Below are 17,645 nucleotides of genomic sequence, written 5' to 3' on the forward strand. Positions count from 1 at the left end.
GTTGAAGATTTATAATTTTGGCAGCACTTTTTTTTGTTTATCAAATTCAAATTTTCAAATTGACTGCGCACAAGGACCACATCAAATAGAGCAAGCAATGAACTATACAATCAGTTAATACAAGACTATATTACGTAGTGTATATAAAATCTATATTATAATACAAAATACCATGCCTGGGTTTATGTGTATCAACTTAATGTTTGATATTTTCTTAATTCAGTAAGTAAAGTTTGCAATTGAACATCACTTACTTTATTTGCTAAACTTGGTATCAATGACTTGGCTTCTTCAGCATCTTCACATTCTAAGGTACCCAATTGGGCCAATTCAAATGGATGTAATGGTTCTATTGCCAGCAAGCTAAAATCATTCAATAACTTCTCTACGGTTTCTGTAGAAGAAGAATTCTTAAATCTGGCAAAGTTTGACAAATAGTTAAGAGTTTTATGCATAATTTCATTTGAGTTTGGACCAGCTAATTCCATATTGGATATCTCATCTTCCTTATCATCTTCGTCTTGATCTGGCAGTTGGGTCAGTTGCAGGGCCAGTTGTTGTGCTTGTTGTTGTTTACCTTTATTCTTATTTTTTCGTTCCTTCAATGCTGCTCTAATCAATAATCTTGCTTCTGATAAGTTCAAGGCAATTAATTGTTCTTCTTCTCCGGAATTTGTTATTTGGGTTAATTGAAATTCTGGTCCTAATTTTAAAATGGCAGCATTTTCTTCATCGTCAATATTTTGACTAGCGGCTTTGGCCTTTCTTCTTCTTACTCCTAATGCACTTGTACTCACGTTCATATTTTTATGTCTATGATTTTTATATTATGTTTTTATTATGATTAATTATGTTGTTTATTTATATTACAGTAGGTTCGTTATTGTATGTTGACCAGCTTCAGTTTTTTCTTCAGCTTTTTTTTTTTTTCACGCTCACGAGAAAATGGAAGAATTACAATTGAACTGTGCACGACTGTTCCACAGAATCCAATTTAGCTAATTATAATTTGCAGTCAAAACAGATACATGTCTTCATTGTGATTATATATTTTCGTTACTATACATCACTATCAGAGTATATACTACGGCATTTCCAAAGTAGGTACATCGCTTACAAATGGATGTTTCAAAGCTTCTTGAGGAGTTAATCTTTCCAAAGGATTTAAATTCAACACTTTTGTAAGGAAATCAATTAATAATAACCGTTCTTGACATTCCTTCTCAATCATAGAATTGGTCATTTTCTTGGATGGCAACTTATAATTCAAGATAATGTCTTTAAGTAATCTATGCTTGAAATAATCCTTGTTTGGTTGTTCCTTTTTCCGAGAATGGTGATGATTATCCTTGGAAGTTTCCAAAAATTCCAAGTATTCATCATAAGTCTTTACGGTATAGCTTGGCTTGTCATCTGCAGATTTTGGTTCTATTCGCTTGAAAAAATTCAATGAATTTCTTCCAACTTCAATCATATGCCTTGGTGGCATGCCCAACATATCAACAATTTTCCAAATTTGATTATATTCAGAAGTACCTGGGAACATGGGCAATCCCAAAAACAATTCCCCAACAATACATCCTAGAGACCACATATCAATAGATTCAGTATATGGTAACCCCAATATCACTTCCGGGGATCGGTAAAATCTTGATTGAATATAAGTGTAAATCGTCTGTCGAGTGAAACATGCCGAACCAAAATCAATAACTTTAATATTTGGCTTATCGGGTTGAATTAACAATATATTCTCCGGTTTTAGATCACAGTGAATCATTTGGAAATTCTTCAATTGAGCCATAGCTTCTAATAATTGTTTAGTTAACAATTTAACCAATTTCATATTTAATCCTTGGAATTGGTTTTGCTTTATCAATTCATATAAATTCGATGCTAATAATTCAAATACAAGACATAAATGTTCTTTATGCATGAACGTGTCTAATAGCCTTATGAATGATCTTCCATCACTATTGGCATTCAAATATTCAAGTAGTCGTACCTCAGTTAAACTTTGATTCATATATGCTGGTCGGGATTTAATAACTTTGACAGCACAAACAGTTTGATTAGTTAAATTCTGACACTTGACAACTTGTCCAAACGTTCCTGAACCAAGAAGATCCAAAACCATATACTTTCTTCCTTCTTCTGCACCCAATATATCATTAACATATAAAATATAATCACTTTCTTCATTGTCGTACCCATTATTATACTTTGGTTCCAGTGGTTTTGTTAATACACGTTTAGGGTTGGTTGACTTGGAATATTGAAACTTTCTTGGCTGGCATATACTATATGATTCAGTAAGATATACCGAAAGGGCATTAACCGGTGATATATGAATTGAATTAACAGAGCATCGCCTGTATTTTGGTTGCTGATGAACCTTGGGGTTTAAGTCCAATTTACTATAAATCTTTCTGGCTTTTGGTGCAGGTTTCCTATGCTTGTTGACTTTCTGATGTTGTAATTCTTGTTGATATTGTTGGTATTGGATAATCAGAGCAGATCTTCCTAATCGACCACTAGGCGGTATATAATATGGTTGCTGTTGTCCTTTATGGTCTTGGGGAACTACTCCGTGATAATTATTAGGCATGACTGCGAGTGAGGATCGTCTATTAAGATTGTTCATTCCACCACCAGGCACTTGTTGATTATATTGGTATAATTGTGCAGGGTAGGGACCATTGTAAGGACCATAATTGAAATAAGTTCCATCAACTGCAGCAGACATTTTCCGATCACTGGGTGCGGTAATAGCAACATCCAGATTAGAAAATGCTTGATTGAAAGGGTTGTCTGCTCTGGTAGGTGGGTGAATATAAGGAGGGGCATTAAATCTTTGCTGCTGATTGTCATACTCATAAGTGGTAGGAAGCTGATTTGCAAATGAGAGTCTCTTGTTCTGTTGCAGTTGTTGTAATAAAGGTGGCATGGCACTTGTCAGTTGCTTGGTAGGTGATTGAGACATTGACATCACGGCCGCGGCCTGGGCACTGGACAAGACTGACCCACCCGATTGGGAAAACCACGGGTTACGGAATCCCGCCATCTGGCCAGGTTTCTGATGTTGGTGCATGGCATGTTGTTGTTGTTGTTGTAATGGCAGTTGATTCGCCTGCTGTTGTTGATCATTTAAGTCTTGGTTAGCGAACACGCCACCAGTTTGTTGCTGCTGTTGTTGTTGTTGTTGTTGCTGCTGCTGCTGCGGGGGTGGGAGTACATGCCAATTACCCCCTATTGAATTGTGTCTACTATAATTGAAATTATTATATGACATTTGTGTCTAGAAGTTAATCTGGTAACTTGTGTGGTAGTTGTGTGTCAGCTAATATGTAAAAGCTGAGGGAAGGCGGGGACAAATGACTCGTGTGTAGATCTTCTGGTATTTTTATATCAGGGGTACAGCCAGTGGGGTTGTTGAGTTATTAATTACGTAATCTATCCCAAGTTGCGATGTATTGACCAATTAAACAATGGTCTTGCTGCTATAAATATGCAAGTCTAGATTGTACAAGCAAAAAGTAGACAATTTTTAAAATGATTTAAAATTCCATGAAATTTGTGTGGACATTTTTTTAATCTTTTTGTGAGTCCTACTTTTTTTGTCTGTCTGTGTGATCAAAACTCAAAATTTCAATTGATCTTTTTTTTTTTCTGGCTGTCTGGTTTCTCCTCAATTTAAACTACGGGAGGGAAAATCACACACACACACACAAGCACTAGGTGGCAACTTGCTATTGACGTAGAGGGAGTTACATATTTGAGGTGTTTTACTACATAATAGCAACCAGCAGTTACTACTGTCAACAGCAAGTTAAATTGTGAGTTAAACGCCAGCGAGACTACAGCAACAGTTTTACAATTGTTATATGACGTAAAATGGGTTAAGTATAACCGAAAATGACTCCTTACGTAAATCCGCTATTAAAATTTGTAAACTATGCGTATATTTAAATAATGTACAAGAAGCAAAAAGAAGAAAGAAAATAACAAATACCTAATAGACCAGGATTAGAAATCTTAGCGGTTGCAATTTACTCATGGTAACATTTCCGTTTAATTATGGTCTTTTTTTCTATAAGTTTTTTGGGCTGGTGGGTTTCGTTTGTTTCCCACTACCAAAATTTTTTATCAATTCGATTTCAATGTTGTGTGGTAGTGGTCTGGGTGAAATTGATGTCATGTGATAGTTATGTACAAGAAGGTTTCATTTAAGCTGCTAATTGAACAGGTTCTTCAGGGTATTGTGGAGCCATGGTTGGTTGGGCTTGTAATCTTTGCATCATCATACCCACACCTTCGAAAACACCCAATAAACAAGCACAAGTAATGGCAGAATTTCTAGTATGTTTCCAACCACCTCTAATGGCCAAAGCACCCCCAACAAAAAACCCGGCGATGACGGCATTCCAAGGATCTTCTCTCTTTCTCACAGCTTTAACGGCACAATCAAACGTAGAGAACAACCCACCCCAAACACCGAAGTTACCACCAACTACTGGTGCTCTAGCTTTGATGGCACTGAGGGCACCGTAACTTCTTTCTCCATATGGGGAATTTCTAAACCCTTTAATACCATGCCATACACACCCACCAATGGCTCCCATGGCAAATGCACCACCAAAATCATTTAAAATGACAATAGGACATGGATCTCTAGTATGATCGGCTGACATGTTGTATTTATTCTACTATGTACAAAGGTTATAGTATGAGTCTTACAAAGGCAAAACCAGATTAAAATTTTTTTAAGCTTAAATGCCGGTTGAAAAATTTTACCTATTCTGGTCACGTGATTTACTTATTTCTTTTTCTTTCTCCGATTACAGGACTAATATTTTTAGCAGCCATTATGTTTGAACCAATGTTATTATTTCTATATATGTATATCTATCGTATTAGTTCGTTCTATAAACAGTTATGAACCATCGGGTTTATGTTCCACATCATCAAATAACGTTTGTTCGTCACTATTATTATCGTTCTGGAAACTATTTCGAAATCGTACATCAATAGTATCGGAATCACTATCAGCTCTTTCACGAGAATTTCCTTCCAAGGGAAGATATTTCTTATTGCCCTTCATCTTGCTTTTTTTCTGCATCTCCTTGAGCTTATTTTCTACGATATCTTCTTCTTCGTGTTCCTTGACATCTTGCTCCAAGTCTTCTTCATCGGCAATGACAAACTTTGACGTATCAATTCGTGCCATTTCCATATTATTAATTTCGAAATAGTCTTCGTCAATCAGAGGACCAGTGAATGATTTCTTCCCCCAAGTAATGAATCCCAATGTGGAAATACCCGTGAATAAAATCATAACTAACAATGCATAATTCATTTTCCTCCAGGTTAAATTTTTGATAACAGGTGGGAAACAGAGAATAATCAGACAAAGACACACCCAAGCCACTGCAATTCCATTAATGATCCATCCTAATCTTCTTAATCTGAATGCAGCACCTTTAATTTTCTTTCTTTTGTTCAACATAAGACACAAAATAGGAATACCATTGGCGATAGTTAATGAGATAACAGCGGCACCCATGAATGCGTTAAATGCCGATTGGGACACTAATGAAAGCAAGGAGATGACAGCGCACACCGCCATAGATAAGAAAAGGGCATTACGTGGGATAGTGTAGGCTTCAATCGAATTAACTGTGGTGAACAAATGTGACATTGGTAAAGCTCCATCACGAGCTAATGCATAAGTGCTTCTTGATGCGGTTGTTAAGGACCCAATGGATTGGAAAATCACGGTCCCAATCATAAGACAGGCCATTAAAAAGGAAATAAGGTATGATTCAGTAGCAAGCTTGAACACTAAATCAATGGGCATGATGTTTGGATTCTCATCAAGGAGTAGTTTTAATTCTGGCAAAATTGTAAGGATAGGGATAATGAATATGAATCCAGTGATGGTGGCCATTAGCACTGCGCTTATTGCCCCCTTGGGCATATTACGTTCGGGATTCTTGACTTCATCAGTCATTGAAAATAGCATTCCGTATCCCGTTAATGTGAACGATGAAGATTGTAACCCCACCATAAATGCGATTCCATCAGGCCATCCTGATCGGGAGTTATCAAATGTAGTCAATATACTCTTGATTGAGTTTGTTCGTTTGGCATAAAATATTAAAAGAAAGTCAATGGCAAGAACCGTGTAAATTGTCCAATATATGCATGCTCGGTTAATCTTTTCCAAATATCTTGCAAAGTAGAAGTTAATAAATCCTGAGAATAGCAATATTATCATAAATACCATTAACACCAAGAAACTGTTCTCGTTGTACACTAGGTCCTTTAATCCAAATACGGAAAGGATAAATTGCGATCCGGCAAACATGATACTTATAGCATATGTCCAGTTTCCTATCAAAAGAAACCATCCAGTGAACCACGAACTAATCAGGGAATATTTTTCATTGCTCAATAAAGCACTGAAATGGTAGACACCACCAGCTGTAGGATACTTTGAAATGATTTCAGAAAGACTTAATGTTACACATATTGAGAAAATCCCCACGATTAACCAACCGTATAATAATGTAACATTTGCCCCATCCATTAAACTTATCCATAAGGTAGAACTCAACCCGAATGGAACTCCCATGACGGAGAATCCTAGACCAATGACAGAAGTAACGGTTAACTTCCGCTCTAAATCTTGTTTATACTTGAAATGCTCTACATGTTCAGCACTATCATCGTCGTCTATCAATGAGCCGATAAACCTTACTGGAGCCAGGGATCCAATGTCGGATATGATGTGGGAAGAATATGCTGGTGGTGGTTCCGATACCGTCTCTGACATCTCAATCAGAACTGGCGCTATTTCACTGCTTGCCTTAGCAGGAGATGGCGATGCTTGGTTCGGTAGTTGTTGAAACTGTACCGGTTGCGGATGCTCTATCATATCTATTATTATATTATTATATTACTATTATTATATGTTACTTCGCGTCTAAGTTAGGGGTTTGTTCAGCATCGCAATTGTTCTACTAATAAAAAAATAACGCAGGAAACAAAAAAAAACGTTGTTCTGCTGTGCCAGGGCCGTAAGATCAAAAAGGGAGTCGGGCAAACCGCGCACTGCCGAATTAAATCAGCCACTGATAGACGCCAAAAGTTTAATTCCACACCACACCAGAAAAAGAAACACACATACGCAAGTCACGTACTGCCCACCCTAAAAAAAGTAAGTTATCCGGACAATGCGGTTGTTATCTAGAAATAAAAATCACTATCGTCGTCTTGATCATCACCAGTAGCTTCCTCTGCAGAAGCAGTAACAACAGGTAAACTAACACTTTCACCAGTCTTTACATGTACACTTCCTATATTACTAACGTTCTTTAAGGTACCACCAACCGGTAAGTATTTAGCATCAGTCATGTACAGTATAATATCATTGATGTTGGCCAACAAGTCCAGCTCCTCCCAATTGGTGTACCCAATTTTAAAAGAAAGACACGTTCCATTGTCTGATGGAATATAAGAAGTGTTTCCAACAATGCTCTCTATTTGCTTGTATACGTATTTTGGATCACACCGTTCGTCCTTTAACTTGTTAGATTTTTTCAGCTTGACTAGTTGGGCCGTGGCGCTAGGTTTAGCCATTTGAACCATGAAGGGAACTTTTTTATTCTTGACATAGAACGTAGCACCAAGTATGTTGGGTAAGAACTTGTGTACTCGGTTATCGGCCACTATAATGTCATTCTCCTTGAACAATCTAGTCAACTTTCTGGGATCCTTAGCAAAGGATTTAAGCTTAGTTAAGGAAAGTATTTGGTTGAATGTATCTTCAGTAGGACAATCCTTGGCAGTCAAGGTATTTCTATATGCAGTGGAAGGATCCTTTGTGATTAATACGATTGACTTGTTACCTGGTTCATCTAGTTTATGTGTGAGTGGGATTATTCTTGGAATGTAGTCTTTGTTTCTAACGAGATTTATCTTGATATCTATAATGAGGAAAATTGGAACAATTGGATTGGCAAGGGTTTGCTGATGTTTACAAAGCGATTTCAATGATTTCTTTCCCTGTGAGTATACATCTTTTCCAAGAAGAAAGTCTGACATTGTGTGTTTTTTTTGTCTATAGTGTAAGTGATATGCCTTGGACTATGCCCTCGATGAGTAGACTCCAGTAAAAAAAAAAAAATTTGATCTTCGCACAGAGACCTTTGGTCCAGACCTTGCATTAGCCTGTAGTCCCAATTGATACTTGCTACACACACACACAAACAATTCTATTCAAATTTGTATTTAATTTACACACTATCATGAACAATCATAAACATATATCTAGATATAATATATGCACGTACATACACATATTCAACAACAAAAAAAAGGTTCACTTTAATCTCCTCGCAAAGCTCTAATCACTGCTGGTCTTCTCATCATATATTTGGTCCATTTATAAACTTCAGGGAATTCCACCTTCAAATTAATGCCTATTCTATCAACAACATTGTTCCATGGTACAAATGACAAATCTGCCACGGTAGCTCTATCGCCAACTAACCATACTGGGTAATCAAAGTATCTTGATTGTGATAATGGAGTTGTTCCTGCACTGTACGCAGCGGCATTCTCGACGTCTAAATCCATAATTAATGCTTCTCTTCTTTCAGCCAATGCCATTTCCACAACCCCGTAAACCCTCCTTACTTCATCGGTATATCTCTCCACGGCACTTGGTACAGGACAGGAGTGGAAATATCTAAAATGTAATGCTTGGCCAATCATAGGTGCATGCCCCGAGGTCTGGAAGAACAACCATGAAGAAATTTGTGATTGTTCTACTAAATTATCCGACCATAATGCACATTCACCGTTTTCTTTAAGATATTTAGACACCAAGTATAATATGATTGCTCCCGATTCCCAAATAGAGGTGTTTTCATTGAAATGGTCAATCAATGCTGGAACTCTGGCATTGGGGTTTATGGTGACGAATTCCGGAGCTCTTTGCTCTCCATGGTTGAAATCCAAGAATATGGTATTAAACGGCAAATTCAACTCGGACAATATTATCGCCACTTTGAATCCGTTGGGTGCAGATCTATGTGAGAAGAGTGTGTACCCTTCAGTAGGTTGGTTTTGGAAGAATTTGGTTATTCTTGATTGTTGTTGAGCATTGGTGGTTTCATTCTGTAATTGTTGTTGTAATAAGTTTAAATTTACCTCGTTTTGTTGTTGGTCATTCAATGTCACCGACTTTAACCCGGCGGATAAATTGGAAATCGTATGAGTATTGCTTCCGTTGGTTGGTTGCTCTAAATTCTGATCGGACATGCTATTAATAAGATGAATTAAGTGTCTATAAGTGATATATTGTTTATAGTATATTAGCTGACGTTTCGAAGGTTTGGTTGGGGTTGTTTTAGTGAAAACGCAGTTATTCCTAGTTCCTAAGCTTATATGTGAATTCTCGGTCAATAGAATAGTTTGATGTTATAACACAGTGTATAATATACAAGTACACACTATTTTACTTTTAAGTTATTACGTGACTCACTGGGTGTATCTTTAACTTGAAAACTTTAGCATTTTTTTTCTTTCTTCTAACCGAAAACTGGGCGAACTTCAAAAAAAAAAAAAGTAGGAGAGTGAGAAAAAAAAAATAGACTAAAAATGGTAATACAAAATTGATTAGGTACACGACCAATGGTGGTTATAACTTATGGAAGTGACAACCACAATTGTTATGACAATACCTCTGAAGAGCATATGAAAATGTTGATTTATACATTATTGAATATTCAGAACAACTTCAGCTTAATGCGTACCGTATTTCTCACTTGCTTTTAGATCTTTTCCCTTCGCAAGTGAGAGAGAAGGTTTTGAGCCCTCGTGGGGGTCACCGTTTTGCAGCCATCATCAGTTTTCACCTTCATAGCACATTGAAACACGAATATGCAAGCCCATAGTACGGGATGAATGAGCTTTATAACCTAATGTGGATGGACGGAGTCAGCATTTGTTACTTCAATCAGAATCATAAAAACTGTATATTGCCATGACACGTGAAATAATAGGAGATATTAATCTGAAAGGCAGTTTTCAAGGCGTTAATTCGATACCAGAACTTATGTCCATCGAGTGAATAATTCAAAATTTCAAGTTGTGCTTTGACTGAGGTCTAAACAAGTGGATGTGACTCCACAAGTTTTGCTAATTGTTTATCATTTTCCCCATCAAGACCCGGAATCTAACGGACTTGAAGTTATAACCATTGAGCTGATATATGTATGCCAAAAAAATTATTAAAATCGAGAAATCTTGCTATATTCGGGTAACTCTAGCTAACTATTCCCCAGCCTACTGGTATTACTAGAAAGAGGGGTACAGCCAAGTAATTTACTATTTTGCGTTCTTCTTTCTCTGTCATCACAAAGGGTATTCAAACATAGTATGCCTTATGGTTTGTATTTATATTCTGTGTTCTAAAAAGTCAATTATTGTCTTGATGTTCGTGTGCATGAATTTGCCTTGCAAGATCCATATGCCTTACGGCTTTTCAAATTTGTATTCCTGCAAAAGAGGAGCATTATTTACGCTATTGATCGTCTATATCTGCCTTCCTTGACAATCATTGCATTGTAGTTGTTGTATATTTTCCACTGTGGAGTCAATTGTCATATGCCTTATGGTTCTCGCGTATTTGCCTTGTGGTGTAGTCATGTCCCTCATTTGTGAGCACCGAAAATTAATCCGCATCGTACCATCGCTTACCAGAAAAGATAAGCATTTGCCTTACACTATCTCGCATATAAAATTGCGAAAAAATTCCAGCAATTTTGCTATCGTCTCTTCTTTTACTTTATTCACCATGACTGTTGAAAATCAAGACAATGTCTCTCATGTCGCTGTGTTAGTGTTAGACACTCCTATCCCTAACATAACCGAAAAGTACGGAGACTTCGGTGACAACACCAAAGATCTCCTTTCCAAACATACAACTACTAAAATTAAAAAATACTACCTTGCTTATTCTACATCTCCTGAAGAATATTTAACTCAATTACAATCCACGTATAAGGAATTAGAAGCAGGAATTAAACAAGGGTATATTACCGGTTTAGTGCTCACTGGGTCAAGAAGTGACGCGTTCGGAGAAGAACCTTGGATCAAATTGCTCGATGAGTTCATTGTAAATGTCATTATACCACTGAAAGTTCAAACCGCAGGCATTTGTTTTGGTCATCAAATCTTGTGTAAGAACCTTGGTGCAAAAATAGGAAGAAATGAAATTGGTTGGGAAGCCGGAACTACTCCAATCGAAGTTAACCCGGAACTAAAGAAAAATTCTCCATTCTCTGGCTTGTCCAAGTTTAATATGGTGGAATTTCATCAAGATATCGTGTATGAATTACCTCCCGGATGTGTGTCTATTGGATCAACCGATAAATGTAACATCCAAGGCGTGCTTTCACCCAACTTATTAACTTTCCAGGGCCATCCTGAATTCACTACTGAACTAGCATTAGATTTGCTCAAGTATAAATTTGAACATGGTCTTTTAACCAAACAGGAATACGAACACTACAAATCCCAAACCGTAACCTTCCCCAATCAAGGAACTGAGATTGGTGAAATAATCGCCAAATTTTTAAATAAAAACTAAATAAATATAAAACGTGTATTAATCCTTTAATCGAATAAGTTCTGTGTAGGTGAAATTATCGCCAATCCCAGTAGTTTCCCGCCTCCATTCTTTATAAATCCATTAGTGGCTGGCTTGGTATCTTCTCGGATACTCAATTTATCATTAATCCGTTTCATATCTCGTAATTGCACTTCCAATGATCTGATTTTCTCTTGTGCTGATCTCAATTCCACATCATTGTTCCGAGTAAGTCTATTGACAGTGCTACGCAATTCATCACGTTGGTTGCGTAAAGTACTAAGCTCGTCCTCATCAGACAATTCAAAGCTTTGGTCGCCTGTAATATTGAAAACTCGTGATGAATTACCATCGTCTCGTTGTTCAATTTGTCTCTGTAAATTAGGAATAACATGGAACTTCAAATCAGTATTTTCAGCAAGTAATTCATTATACTTGTCAAGTAAATCAGTATCCAGTTTTTGTCCTTTTTCGTATTCAACAATCTTGTCCTCCAATTGTTTAACTTCGTCATTCTTGATCAATAACTGCTTGTACAATTCCGTATTCTCATAATTCAACTTTAATGGAGATGGAGATTGTCCATGTTCACTCAATAATGCATGTTCTTCACTAATGAAACGCAATCTTCTTTCCTTGCTCAATTTCTCTTGCAATTCAGCAATCAACTTTCTGTTGCTAAGCAATTCCTTTTGTAGTTGGGCTAATGAAGGATCTTGAGTTGTAGCATTCCCACCACGAAGCTTAGTTTCTAATGCCAATTCACGCTTGATTGACAATGCAAGCTCAGTAGTCACTAATTCCAATTCACTTAGTAATTCATTATTGCATGTCATAATGCCCATTTCCTCTTTAGTAAACTTCAATGGAGCATTATTTTGTTTCTTAGTTTCTTTGACCATGGTCTGTGGAAGTTGGGGCAAATCCGGTTCTTGAATGGTTGATTTCCTCGAAGATTTAGAAAGCCTCTTGAAAATATTAAATGATCCATGCTTCAGCTTGATTGAATTTGTGCTTGTCAATGAAGCGGCAGAAGTTCTACGCAGGGCTGATTTGATTGGAGTTTGTTCAGTCAAGTCAAATTTCGGGGTTTGGTCTAGGTTAACCTTGGGAGAATGAATTTCCTTGTTAGCCTTTGGAGTAACTGGGACTGGTTGATAATCTGAAATGGGTTCAACTGTAACTGGTTCAATCGGTTCAGTCAATGTGTTGTATAATGTTTGATTAGGTTTAAGTTCTTCATCACTTTCTTTCAGCTTGGTAGGAATCACACTTGGTGGAGTACATGATTTCTCCTTACTTGACAATTGATGGAAGCTATCTTCACTGGAAACAACACTATTTCCTTGAGTCATATTATCGTCATAAACTGATGTTGGAGAAGTAAGCAGCTCTGGTTCAAGCAACGATTTTTCTTCACTAAATTTTGGAGATTCAGAAATAGTAGGAGAACGGAAGTTGTTAAATGCTGTGTTGGCTACGATTTTTCTGATGGAATCATGAGATATTTGTCGTGGTTGAGGAACCCCTACTCGACGAGGAGAATACTCTTCCTTAATTGGGTATTGCTGTTGCTTGTCACTGTGTGGTTCAACATTTTCCACTTTTCGTTCAAAAGTATTAAGTTCAGGAGTGGGGGGATATTCATGGGATGTATTTGACTGGAACGAGAGATCTTGATCAATCAGATCTGTAGGCGTGAAACTTTCATCGGCTTCGTCGTCTACCTTTTCCTCCACTTTAGGTGTAGCTTCCTTCAGTGTAACTTCATTTAAATCTTCCTCTTCAAGACCATTGCTTTTGATACTTTCCTCTTCTTGAGGCACCTGAGGTAATGTCTCAATATACTTTTCACTCTGGGGGAACTTTTCCTCCAAAGGACTAGCAGAAGGTGGTTTCCTACGAAGTGATTTTGGTTTGTCTGTCTTTGCAGGTTCAGAAGACTTTGCGTCAGCTTTATCATCTTGATTAAATAAATTCAACTTTCTAACTCTCATGGAATTACGACCTTTAATTGTTGATTTTCTCGAGGGAACACGTTCAATCTCTTCCTTGTCAACTTTATAAATCACATCATCGTTTGGTTCATCAATTATTGTTGATTCAAGTGGTTCTTCGTCTTCTTCCTCTTCTTCGGGAACATTCATTAATGAATCGTTGGAATTATAAGGTTGTTGGAATACCCCAGGTTGAGAAAACGAAAGATCGTGCGATTCTTGCTCTAATGGAGATGCAAGCGGTGAATCTTGGTATTGTAATGGTGGTGGTTGAAGCAGGTGATATTGTATTTGTTGTGGTGGTGCTTGTTGGTATTGAGGATGTATAGGTTGTTGATGTGGTGGTGGTGGAGGTTGTTGTTGTTGCTGTTGCTGTTGTTGAGATTGTATAAATTGTACTGGATCACCTCTCACTAAATTCTGACTCTTTAAAGGTTGGCCATTGTATCCCATTGAAGATGGTACTGCTGTTTGACTAGTTAACGAACGTGTGGCTGGATACAGTTGAGGCATACCTCCTTGTTGTTGTATTCGTTGAGGTGGAGCTCCATTATTTACTAAAGACATGGACCTTGGTCCCATTGGATGTTGTTGAAATGGTGGTTGTTGTTGCTGCTGTTGAGGATAAGGACGTAACGACATTGATCTACCACCTTGTGGATTTGGTCCTGGAACTGCTCCTGGGGCTGGTCCTGAGGCTGGTCCTGGTCCCATCATTTGTGGAGGGTACTGTTGAACTCCATGTGGTTGATTAGGATATGGACCAGATCTCATAGACATAGACCTTGGACCTTGTGGTGGAAGGTTATTACCTAAACTTTGAGTTCTTCCATACCCACCTAATGACATTGATCTAGGGTCGTAACCTTGTTGAGGAGGAGCCTGTTGTTGCATTGGATTGCCACCTGCTAATGAATTAGCTCTTGCTCCGTTCATTAATGCTAATTTCTTTTGATAATTCATTTGTTTTCTATATTGAATATTGTTCATTCTTGGGCCACCGCCATTGACAGGAGCACCTGGTCCAGCACCTGCCAGATTTAAAGTAGGTATAATTGGGGCAGTATCTAACGACTTTGCGGCATTAAGTCCATATCTTCCTCTGTCACCTCTTATATGAGAAATATCGTCAAAAGAAACCAGATTACCATTCGTTAAGTCATATATGTCGGCACCAGCGTCTTCATTGAAAGTGTTGTCGTTTTTGTTTCTTCTGAACAAACGATGGACACCTGATTGTGACGTGAGTGAAGATTTCCTAGATCCGGCAGGTGGTTGTGTTGGAGGTGGAGCAGCATTATTATTGTAACTGCTAACCGAAGTGAATGAACCCGTTGGATTACCTTGAGTCATGTCGTAATATGTAGAATTTGAGTTGAACAGATTAGTATGACCCATGTATGGCTGTTGCATTTGTTGTTGCTGCTGTTGCATGTATGCCGGTTGGTATACCGGTTGATGCTGTTGTTGCTGTTGGTTCGGTTGTTGCATAATAGTTTCACTTAATGCTTCGATATTATTCTCAGAACTAAGGAGTTGTTGTCTCTGACGCGCCCTATTTGAAGATAGGACCGCTGCTGTGCCTGCATCCATGGTTAACTTATGTTGTTGGGTGAATGTAGTAGGGGGTGGCGTAGTAAGTTTCTATTTATATGTGTGTGACTAGTGCTTTTGTTTCTGAGGCAACAGGATCTGTCTATTGTTCAAGAACGGTTTATGTAGCGATATGTGTAAGTTCAAGGCTCGATATATGACGTAACGATTGTGGGAAAGGAATGTGGTGATTGTTGTGAGGTTGATTGGTAGTAAAAAGGTTAGTGATGCGTCTGAGATCTTTATTATAGGGGGAGGGGGGGGAGAAGGTAAGTTTGAGGTTGTATTCTTTCGTATACGGATCGGCCGGTCAGATCGAAAGGTTAAAAACTGATTTATACCGCTTTGACCAGTGTGTATCAGTGATGTATTGTTCCACTAACTTCCTTTGATGGAAAAAACTCGTCAACTGCTATTTACCTCTAGCTTTAAAATTACGACGGGTAGGTTGTAAAAAGGTTTTTGGGTTAAGCTTAGGCAGCAGAATTTTTTTTTTTTGGCAGTGCCCTTAAATCACCAGCCAAGTGAATGTAAAAAAATAATACAATGAAGGAAAAAAAAAAATTTTGTGGAAAAAAAAATATTATTTTCATACTAGCCGCTGGTAGTGGGCCAGTGCAAAGTGGGAAATTAGAAAAGAGCGCAGTGCGAGAAAAACAATGCTGTTCGGTTATAAGTAGTGTATATAACTTTTGTGAAGGTGTTTCATTTACAACGGAGTTAGGAATTTCACGGCAGTTTCTGTTTAGGTTTCTATAGCCTTGAATACCACGCATGCTAAATCCTCTAGACAACCTTAAAACATGGCATGAGGTTTGTTTCTATTTATAAACTATGAGCGAAAAAAGAAAGAAAAAAGAAAAAAGAAAATAGAACCACGCATGGTACTACAGGTTGCCTTGGGTGCAATTTCGATCTTCGGTGGGAAAATCTTCGGCCCCCCTGAACTGACAAAAGTTCGCCTAAGAAAAAAAATTCTTCACAATGTGCCGGTGGTACAAAATGTATAGAACCAATATTTTTATACGATAAATACCACTAGAAAACACACTGATTGCCCTTGGATGATTCTGATTTCTGTTAAACTTGACAGAAAATAAAATGCTATTAAAGTTATCTAGAGAATGAGATCATTTGAAACACCATCACGCATCGCGGCAAAATGGTGCTTGTAGCCGAAAATCAGCTTATATCGTGTGGTTAGGGAGTGCTATACGAGCTCATTCATTCGCTTGGAAGAACTATACTCCTATATGCAAAAGAGTAGTCAATTCATGTACGAACTATGACTTATAAAGTTTTCTCTTGAAATATTTTCAACTCTGGAAATCTAACACTGTGAAAACCCGCCCTGAGATTCTTTTAGCCAATACGCATTAGACCTACACAAAATCGAAACAAAAGAACTGATTTTAAACACTGGACTTGTATGGCTATGCCTAGCGGCTTATTCGTTGTGTTTGCTCATCTGCAGCTCTGTGTACACAAGCTAGAATGTGCCAAGCGAGATTGTTGTTCCATCAAAACTATCCTTTCAGGTCTGGGCGTGAAAGTTTCACAATATCGGTTCAGAGAAAATAATATTTACAACCGAAAATAATTTTGCAAATCTTTATTAGTACTTATACAGTAAACCACAGCTACAGGATTCAATCAATCTATACTAAGATAAAATAGATTTAGATATATACTGCCAAGAGATTGTGTAATGTAGAAAATTTACCAGATTAAGTTCTTCAAAAATATTCACATGGTGGGTTGGTTTTCCTATGGTGGAGGAAAAAGAAGGCAGAACTTCGGCAACAGTAGAAGTTGGTTTTGGTACAGCAAAAAAACATCTACATATATCTATACATCACTGACTACACCAACTATATGATATCTCTTTTCAAAAAACTGAATCCAATTATCAATAATTCCATTCTGTTTGTCATCCAAATCCCCAGTATACCAAGTAGTCAAGGTTAAATCTTCTTCTCCCAGGGTCGGCTCCTGACCAGCTGGCAACACCAATCGATTCAATCCCAATAGTCTACTGACGTCTTTGGCGACTAATTTATGATATGCCTTTCCCTGACCATAATTGGCTTCATTGGCAGTTACATCGTATATGGTTCCCCGGATGGCAACATAAAGCTTGGGATCGTCCGACCCGTTGTATTTAGATAATTCAGCTCGTGTGTATTTAGGAAGAGTTGATCTATCGATATTGTTGTTGTATATTTGAGCTTCACTTGGCCCAGTTCCGTTTGCAGTAGACCCGAACATAATTATTTTTACTATTACTAGTTTACTTTGTAGTGTTTTATGGTGGGGGGGAGAGAGTGTGTGTGAGAGAGGTCTGGCTGTTTATTTTTTCGTTGGCTCTAATTTGATGCGCAGCTTTTTCCAATATCAGG

The 17,645-nt window shown here is 37.7% G+C and overlaps 9 protein-coding genes across 9 annotated transcripts; 1 reads left to right on the plus strand and 8 right to left on the minus strand. All coding sequences in view use genetic code 12, as the record gives it.

Annotated features, from left to right (window-relative positions):
- Nucleotides 1–191: 191 nt before the first annotated feature.
- RPB4 (DNA-directed RNA polymerase II subunit) lies at nt 192–803 on the minus strand (the record flags this gene model as incomplete). Its single annotated transcript, XM_007374502.1, has 1 exon — nt 192–803. The coding sequence occupies one exon, from the start codon at nt 801–803 to the stop codon at nt 192–194; it is 612 nt and encodes a 203-aa protein (XP_007374564.1).
- A 214-nt stretch (nt 804–1,017) lies between these two features.
- Nucleotides 1,018–2,050, minus strand: YAK1 (serine/threonine protein kinase; the record flags this gene model as incomplete). The annotated part of the gene is made up of 1 exon (XM_007374503.1): nt 1,018–2,050. The coding sequence occupies one exon, from the start codon at nt 2,021–2,023 to the stop codon at nt 1,085–1,087; it is 939 nt and encodes a 312-aa protein (XP_007374565.1).
- A 1,626-nt stretch (nt 2,051–3,676) lies between these two features.
- Nucleotides 3,677–4,735, minus strand: TIM17 (protein transporter; the record flags this gene model as incomplete). Its single annotated transcript, XM_007374504.1, has 1 exon — nt 3,677–4,735. One exon carries the CDS (start codon nt 4,686–4,688, stop codon nt 4,224–4,226), a length of 465 nt encoding a protein of 154 aa, XP_007374566.1.
- Nucleotides 4,736–4,930: 195 nt separating this feature from the next.
- Nucleotides 4,931–6,832, minus strand: TPO5 (Tpo5p; the record flags this gene model as incomplete). The annotated part of the gene is made up of 1 exon (XM_007374505.1): nt 4,931–6,832. The coding sequence occupies one exon, from the start codon at nt 6,830–6,832 to the stop codon at nt 4,931–4,933; it is 1,902 nt and encodes a 633-aa protein (XP_007374567.1).
- Nucleotides 6,833–7,245: 413 nt separating this feature from the next.
- SPAPADRAFT_137812 (uncharacterized protein) lies at nt 7,246–8,103 on the minus strand (the record flags this gene model as incomplete). Its single annotated transcript, XM_007374506.1, has 1 exon — nt 7,246–8,103. One exon carries the CDS (start codon nt 8,101–8,103, stop codon nt 7,246–7,248), a length of 858 nt encoding a protein of 285 aa, XP_007374568.1.
- A 151-nt stretch (nt 8,104–8,254) lies between these two features.
- URE2 (Ure2p) lies at nt 8,255–9,606 on the minus strand (the record flags this gene model as incomplete). Its single annotated transcript, XM_007374507.1, has 1 exon — nt 8,255–9,606. The coding sequence occupies one exon, from the start codon at nt 9,322–9,324 to the stop codon at nt 8,386–8,388; it is 939 nt and encodes a 312-aa protein (XP_007374569.1).
- Nucleotides 9,607–10,854: 1,248 nt separating this feature from the next.
- Nucleotides 10,855–12,599, minus strand: SPAPADRAFT_60373 (uncharacterized protein; the record flags this gene model as incomplete). The annotated part of the gene is made up of 1 exon (XM_007374508.1): nt 10,855–12,599. One exon carries the CDS (start codon nt 12,499–12,501, stop codon nt 11,683–11,685), a length of 819 nt encoding a protein of 272 aa, XP_007374570.1.
- SPAPADRAFT_49980 (putative amidotransferase) lies at nt 10,862–11,656 on the plus strand (the record flags this gene model as incomplete). The annotated part of the gene is made up of 1 exon (XM_007374509.1): nt 10,862–11,656. One exon carries the CDS (start codon nt 10,862–10,864, stop codon nt 11,654–11,656), a length of 795 nt encoding a protein of 264 aa, XP_007374571.1.
- A 4,251-nt stretch (nt 12,600–16,850) lies between the features above and the next one.
- On the minus strand, nt 16,851–17,558 carry SPAPADRAFT_60374 (uncharacterized protein; the record flags this gene model as incomplete). The annotated part of the gene is made up of 1 exon (XM_007374510.1): nt 16,851–17,558. One exon carries the CDS (start codon nt 17,512–17,514, stop codon nt 17,095–17,097), a length of 420 nt encoding a protein of 139 aa, XP_007374572.1.
- Between the last annotated feature and the right edge of the window lie 87 nt (nt 17,559–17,645).

The sequence above is a fragment of the Spathaspora passalidarum genome (genome assembly GCF_000223485.1).
Source record: "Spathaspora passalidarum NRRL Y-27907 unplaced genomic scaffold SPAPAscaffold_3, whole genome shotgun sequence".
Lineage (NCBI taxonomy): Eukaryota > Fungi > Ascomycota > Pichiomycetes > Serinales > Debaryomycetaceae > Spathaspora > Spathaspora passalidarum.